At 54.1% G+C, this 7,741-nt stretch overlaps 1 protein-coding gene across 1 annotated transcript in view; it reads right to left on the minus strand.

The window, feature by feature from the left end:
* VPS4A (vacuolar protein sorting 4 homolog A (S. cerevisiae)) overlaps positions 1–7,354 on the minus strand; it is an 11,148-nt gene extending 3,794 nt beyond the window's left edge. The window contains exons 1-7 of the mRNA XM_014529147.1: positions 7,241–7,354; positions 3,976–4,174; positions 3,732–3,879; positions 1,721–1,782; positions 1,508–1,627; positions 860–1,016; positions 151–299 (exon numbers count right to left, since the gene is read on the minus strand). Coding sequence (XP_014384633.1) covers positions 151–299; positions 860–1,016; positions 1,508–1,627; positions 1,721–1,782; positions 3,732–3,879; positions 3,976–4,174; positions 7,241–7,354 — 949 coding nt within the window. The remainder of the gene's footprint in view (positions 1–150; positions 300–859; positions 1,017–1,507; positions 1,628–1,720; positions 1,783–3,731; positions 3,880–3,975; positions 4,175–7,240) is intronic.
* Positions 7,355–7,741: the final 387 nt, after the last annotated feature.

A 7,741-nucleotide genomic window follows, 5' to 3' on the forward strand; every position in this document is an offset into this window, starting at 1 on the left:
GGACCTCTCCAAATGAAGGCCTGAGGAGGTGGAACTGAGAATTGCTTCTCTGAGATTTCCCTCCGCCCCAAGGACAAGCAGATCCAGCTGCAGCTAACTCATGAAGCCTGGGACCGAGGACCAGGGAGGAGACCCAGGACCAGCACGCACCCTGCATCTGGACCAAGAACTCTGTTTTGATCCTTCGGGCAGCCTCGCTCTCATTTTCGTTGCGGGATCCGCAGAGGGAATCCACCTCGTCGATGAAGATTATGGAAGGCTTGTGCTGCCTGGCCAGCTCAAACAGGTTCTTGACTAGCCTGTGAAGGCGAAAAATGGGGTTGGCACCTGGACACTCACACACATGCCCAGCCAGGGTCCCAGTCACCACTTCTCTTGCCCTTGCCACGAGGAGGTCAAGAAGATAGTCACGCTTGGATTTCAGAAAAAACGGTGGTGACAAGTCCTCCGGCAGCACTGCACCAAGAGGAAGGGCAAGCGGGGTGTCCTTCCCCATCCATTAGCTCTGGACTTAAGTCATTTCCCTTCCTCCCAGCCTGTTTCATCATCTGCTAACTGGGAGTCGGTGGGGGGAATACGCTGACTACATCAAGTCCCCAACAGAGGATACCCACCTGATACCCAATTACTGGGGTGCCTTCTCTTCCCTTCATGAAGACCCACCTCTCCCAAGTGCCCTCCCAACTTCAGGGTCTTGATAAGTCTACCCCCCCCCCCCCCCCCCCCCCGATACCCTCTGCTGACTACTCCTCCCTGACATCCAGTAGCAGCTCCTCTGGGCGGTGACTCCAAGGGCAGGGAACGGACCACCAGCAGAGAATGCCGGGATCCAGCAGAGAAGGGCCTGGTGCTGACTTACTTCTCACTCTCCCCCAACCACTTAGACATCAGGTCTGAGGAGGACACAGAGAAGAAGGTGGAGTTGTTGGCCTCTGTTGCCACCGCTTTGGCCAGGTAGGATTTCCCGGTGCCAGGGGGTCCAAAGAGCAGTATCCCTCGCCAAGGGGTACGCTTGCCTGCAAGAAAGAATAAGCTGGGCGAGCTTCTTCTGACTGGGGCGGGGGAACAAAAACGCAGCTGGGCCTCAGTCATTGTAAATGCAGTCAGAAAGGAGTTCTACAGGACAACGGATTCTAAGAGCAAAGGAGGAAGGGAACTAAATTAAGCGCCCAGGCTTTGACTTAGCCCTGGCTCATGACCCCGCGACCTTGCAAAGTGACACTGTCTGGCACTGGTTCCTGACCCTGCCCGCCCACTGGGACAGTCAGTGAAGCTCTAGTTATAAAGGTGTTTCCAACACCAGAGAGAAGCCAAGGACTGGACGACTGCAACGGGCAGGCCTTGGCCTTTCCTGAGTGGGAGCCCCCGGAGGCCAGGCCTCGCCTACTGAGGGCAACGGGAGCTGAGTCACCTCCTGCCCCTGGACAGCTGCAGAGCGGGAGCCCTGAGCTTGCTCCCTCAGAAGCCTGATATTTTACATCGGGGCCTACAGAGGCTCAACTCTTACCTGTGAACAAGTGTGGGAATTTAATTGGCAAAATGACAGCTTCTTTGAGGGCCTCCTTGGCCAACTCCAGCCCAGCCACGTCACTCCACCGAATGTTGGGCTTCTCCATCATGACGGCCCCTGCGGAGGGCGGCAGAGCCTTTGATCCAGAGCCCGGACCCACCGAGGGCCCTCATGTCCCACTCCCACAGCACGGGGCCTCCAGCCTCTTACCCATCAGTTGTTCTTGCAATTTCTTTTTCTCTGGATTATCCCCTTCACTGTCACTATCGCTGCTGGGAAAGGAGACAGAAGATGACAGGCTAGAGCCGGAGGTTGGTAAGAGGCTCTCAGAGCGAGGCCAGGCTCTGCTGCCAGCAGATGGTAAAGGGATGCTCTTCCTGCTCAACAGAGGACAGACCCACAAACAGGTCCCCGAGCACCTTCAGGGACCACAATGGATCCTCCAGGAAACTCCTGTGACCCATCCTCATTTCTTCATTAAGGGAATGGAGAGACATGCGCTCTTTCTAGAGACTGGTGACGGACATGTGCTTTGGCTGGACTTCAAGAGCAGCAGGGCCGGCTCAGTGTTTGAGAATCTACCTATGAACCAAGAGGTCATGGTTCGATTCCCGGTCAGGGCACATGCCCGGACTGTGGGCTTGATCCCCAGTAGGGGGCCTGCAGGAGGCAGCCAATCAATGATTCTCTCTCATCATTGATATTTCTATCTCTATCCCTCTCCCTTCCTCTCTGAAATCAATAAAAATAGATTTTAAAAAGAGGGGAAAACAGAGCAGCCAGGCAAGGCAAGTAATTAGAGCCCTCACTGGCCTCTCATACAGACTCAAAACCAGACAGCAAGTGGCTCTGACCTGGAGAAGAGGTCAGTCTGGGTTTTTTGCCTTTTTTAAAAAAAATATTTTTTTATTGATTTCAGAGAGGAAGGGAGAGGGAGAGAGAAACATCAATGATGAGAGAGAATCATTGATCGGCTGCCTCCTGCACACCCCCTGATGGGGATCGAGCCTGCAACCCAGGCATATGCCCTTGACTGGAATCGAACCCGGGACCCTTCAGTCCGCAGGGTGACACTCTATCCACTGAGCCAAACCAGCTAGGGCAGTGGTCGGCAAACTGCGGCTCGCAAGCCACATGCAGCTCTTTGGCCCCTCGAGTGTGGCTCTTCCACAAAATACCGACTTCTGCACATGGGCCACAAAGTTTCAATCGCACTGTACGTGCGCGCCCGCACGTGGTATTTTGTGGCTCACGAGCCGCAGTTTGCCGACCACGGAGCTAGGGCGAGGTCAGTCTTCTTAAGTCTACAGAGGAGCACTTGGAAAAAGAACACAGTCACTGCCCCCACCGCCTGGCAGATCCCTGTCCGGACATGAGGGGTTTGCCATCCTCACACCTCCTGCAGCTCCCTTGGAGGTCTGGCCCCTGCCCCTTCCTTGGTGTGTCTCTCACTCAGGCAACCTTCTCCACCCAGAAGAGAGCCTCCCACCTCTGGGGACACAGCTGACACAGCACCCACCGCTCTCCTACTCAGACTTCCTGCCCAGGGTCCTCCCTCCCTCCAGCACCCCAGTGGCCTTTGTGCTCAGATAACCGGAATCTCCATGGTGGACAAACCACAGACGTGAGGAGAGAAACTGCAGAGGGGACCCTGGCTTTGGAGTCAGAAACACAGGCCCCGGGTGTGGGTCCCGACTCCATCAAGTTCCAGCTCCGTGACCGTGGCAACCTCTGAACCTCGGAGTCTGTAGCCTCATAAGTCAGATGAAGATGTTAACTCCAATGACAACAGCAGCTGACAGTTATTTACTCCTCACTGAGCCCCAGCATCTATCCTCAGGGCCTCACCCCATCATCTCATTTGCTCCTTAGAGGGAAGCCCCATTATCTTCCTCCTACAGACGAGGAACTTGAGGGCACAGGGGGCCATGGCACTTGTCCAAGGTCACAAGACTAGGAAGCGGCAGAGCCAGGTTATACCCCAGAGTCTGGCTGCAGAATCCAAGGCTAGTCCCCTCCACGCTGGCTCCCCATCCAGACCCAGTGCCGCAGTGTGCCCAGAAGTATTCTGTACAGCGCGTGACGAAAGCAGCTCTGGGCTGCGGTGAGCAGACAGGTGCCGTGGCAGTCCAAGGCTGCATTAGCACCCACAGCGACAGCAGCACAGGACCAGGGCACAGGCTCGTGGGTCCGGGCCGGGTCCCCCCGCCTGTGTACTCACCCCTTGCTCTCACTCTGGTTCTCTTTGACTGGCTTCTTGCCGTGCTTCTCTTTGTTCCGTAAATAATCCTTCAGCTTCTCGGCCCGGTCTAGGTACTGCATGCACTTGGCTCGAATGCTCTCCTTGGCCTTGTCGCTGTGAGCCTCATCTGCAAAAGGGGATCGGGGAGGGGCCCTGTGAGACCCAGGTGCCCACACTCCTCTCGCAGGGGCCTGGCGCCTGGGAGGGCCCGGGCGGGACTCACATTTGATAGCGTGTAGGAAATACTCCACCGCATGCTGGTAGAGCCGGAGCGCCTCCTCGTAATTCTTGGCTTTATCCTCTTCTGTGGCTTTTGTCACCAGATCAATGGCTTTCTGGAAAGGCAAAGCAAAGAGCTCAGTGCTTCCCAAGGGATCCAGAAAGCCCTCGGGTGCCAGGCAGAAGGAATACACTGATGAGAATTAGTCAGGCACAGACCATTATGCCGGCCTACTTCTCCAACAGCTAGAAAGGCCTTAAGAGGATGCTGAAAAGATAGCCATCAGCCTCTCAATGCACTCAATACAATGGAAGCAACTCCTCGGGCTTTGCTCTGAGCAAGTGGAAGCCTGGGAAACAGTGCAGGTCAGGGCTCACAGGGGAAGCTCGCTTTCTATTCCCTCCTCAGGGAAAAGACAGGGACCCTGACTCAGAGCCTGGAACAGGGGAAACACCAGAACCAATGGGTTCCTGTGCTGTTCAGCAGGGAGGCCGGAAACCTGAGGCCAGAGAAGAGCCAGCCAGCATGGAAAGTCCTTCATCGACCTGAGTTGTATGAGATGGAGTTGAAGGGACCTACGGGCCCAACCTGCTTCTCGAGACTGAAAAGCGAAGACGTTTCGTCAAGTTGACACTTAAAGCGGCTTGTACACAGGGGTCAGTTCACCAGCATCTCCAGTACCAAAGTGCTTGCTTACCCCTAAGCATGTGTGTGCTGCCGACAGAAGGGCAGAGCCCTCGGGAACCCCTGAGAACTCTGCGGGAGTCTTCGTGCGGCTCATACGTCCTGGAGGCCGGTGCTCTCCCCGGAACCTGAGCACGCTGGGTCTTTACAGCTGCCCACACCTACACATCCCGTTTTAGAAGCCACGGCTGCTCCCGGGGAGCGTTACCAGATTTACCCTCCTCAAGAAGATACAGCACCAGACACCAGCGGCGGATCCCGCTGTCACACACAGCTCCGTCCACAGCAAACAATAACCCCACTGACCAGCTTTGGCAGGGCCCAGGCGTTTGTGCAGCCCTTCCCATCTGAGAGCAAGAAGCCTCAGAAAGACACAGATTTCTCTAAGAAACTAACAGACGGGCAGGTGAGGCCAGGCTGATGTGAACTGGCCAGGTTAAAGAGAGGAGGAAAGGTGCAAGAGTGTAGCTACTGTTTTCAAGCTTCGGTTCCACCCACTCCCTAAATAGAGAGAATGGCGAGGAGCCCTGCACCTTCTGAATGGATGAGTAGCTTAAACACAAGCGTCACTTGTCTACTCTCCCCCATTGCAGCCCTTCAGAAACGACATGAAGGGTAGTCCTGTCCCTGGTGACTTCTCTTCTCCATAACCAACACCCCAGTTCATTTGACTTTTTCACTCTATACCTATTGCAATAGGTGTGCTGCAATACCTGAAAATTTAGTCAGGAGGACTGACCTCTTCTCTTAGTTTGTGGTTGGTCAAATATAAAAATGACAGCAGCCCTCTCCCTCCAGGGAGCAAGCCCAGGCCCTTCCCGCTCCCCACCCCTCACCTCGAAGGGACCCCGTGAGACTTGCAACCAGGGGAACAATGGGCAGTGGCAGCTCGTCCCGGGGTAACCCCTGAGTCCGTCTCCAAGGCTCCCTCTCCCCGCTTTCCTCTGACTTCCCCGTGAGCTGAGGCAGCCCAGCCTCGGCTCTCCTGCTTCTTCTGTGCCCTTCTTGTTTCACTGTCCTAAGTATATTTTTGCTGCGGCTAATAAATTGCTTGCTTTTCCACACACACAAAAATGACAACAGCCGACACAACAAGAGCCGTCTGGTATAAATGAATCAAAATGGTATCAATTTTTTTGGAAGATCAGCAAAAAATAGACTATATTTTTTGATGTGCTGCAGAATTTTAGAAGTTACCTCACGTGTGCCATGAGATGAAAATTGCTGCTCTATACGCCTTCTTGCTTAGGTTTGTCCTTCTGAAAGGTGGGGTTCAGAACAATACTCCAGGTCCGCTCTGTCCCCCATGTGACAGGCCATGTGGCAGAGCAGGCCCATCCCTTGCCCCCCCCTGCTTTTTTAAATATATTTTTATCAACTTCAGAGAGGAAGGGAGAGGGAAAGAGAGAAACATCAATGATGAGAGAGAATCAATGATCGGCTGCCTCCTGCACACCCCCTTCTGGGGATGGAGCCCACAACCTGGGCGTGTGCCCTTGACCGGAATCAAACCCCAGACCCTTCAGTCCGCAGGCTGGTGCTCTATCCACTGAGCCAAGCCGGCAAGGGCTCCTTGCTCCCTTCTTGGTAATTAATGCACCTAAGATTTTCCTGGCAACCGCATACAGTTTTTTGCATGCAAGAGGCCTCAGCTGTAATTTGGAGAGGAACAGTTTTGCATGACAGGAGGGTAAGGTGATCAAACTGCCAACCCTGCCTCATCTCTAGTAACGTGTGTATTGCAAAGGATGAGGCTGAAAGAAAAAGGCTGCAGAATCTCTGTAGCAACGACGCATCCCTGCCTGGTAGCCCCGAAGCAGCCACAGACAATACATAAACCAATGAGCAGGCACGTGTTCCAATAAAACTTCACCTGTAGACACTGAAATTTGAATTTCATGATTTTCATGTATCACGAAATATCCTTTCAGCCTTGTAAAAATGCCAAAACCCACATCATGTTACATGAAAGAAGCCACTCACAAAGGACTTCATTTTTGTATAATTTCCATTTACATAAAATGCCCAGAACAGGCAAATCTATAGGGGCAGGAAGTAGATGAGTGGTTACCAGGGGCTGGGAGGGATGGAGGGATAGAGGGGGAGTGGCAGCCACAGGGTGATGAAGATGCTCTTAAAGTGACTGTGGCGATGGTTGCACAATCCAGTGACTATACGAAAAACAATGAAGTGTACACTTTAACTAGGCCATTGGTCGGCAAACTCATTAGTCAACAGAGCCGAATATCAACAGTACAACGATGGAAATTTCTTTTGAGAGCCAAGTTTTTTAAACTTAAACTATATAGGTAGGTACATTGTTATTAACTTAATTAGGGTACTCCTAAGGCTTAGGAAGAGCCACACTCAAGGGGCCAAAGAGCCGCACGTGGCTTGCGAGCCGCGGTTTGCCCACCACTGAACTAGGCGAATTGTATGGTGTGTGTCATATTGTAGTAAAGCTGTTTTTAAAAAATGTGTTTTTTTAAAAAAATAAAAAACATGCTTAGCTCACAGGCCATACAAACCCTGGGCAGATGGGCCCTGCAGGTGGAAGCTGACCCCCTGTTCCCACTCCCCTCACCTGAAGCCGCCTCCCTCCTCCACCTCCAGGGATCTGAACGCTAGCTCTGATGGTCCTGCCAGAAGCCACTTCTTCCGTGAAATCTGGACCAACTCCCGCAAGCCCTGCACCCATCGCCCCTCACTGAGCGCTGACCGGGCGGCGGGCACCCTGTTGAGGACGCTTCACCGGAATCAATCACAGCAACGCTGCAGGGACCCCAGGATCACGGAACCAGCCCAAGGTCACACGCGAGGGGCGGCCGGGTGGACAGCACACCCGTCCGAGGCCGGGGCATGTTTACGTTTTCCGGCCCAGCAGGACCGGCAGCACCTGGAAGGCGGGTCAGTCATGCATCCAGGTGGCGCCACCCAGCACCGCCCTGCACCGTCCAGGGAATGAATGAGGGGTCGCTGGCCGAGAAGAGGAAATCGGAGACGGGGAAGAAGCAGGGGCTGGTAGGAAGGCTGGAGGGGGAGGAGGGAGAGCGAGCAGCCGGGCGGCGCCAGGAGGCCCGGGTGA

This window comes from Myotis brandtii, unplaced genomic scaffold (assembly GCF_000412655.1).
Source record: "Myotis brandtii unplaced genomic scaffold, ASM41265v1 scaffold670, whole genome shotgun sequence".
Lineage (NCBI taxonomy): Eukaryota > Metazoa > Chordata > Mammalia > Chiroptera > Vespertilionidae > Myotis > Myotis brandtii.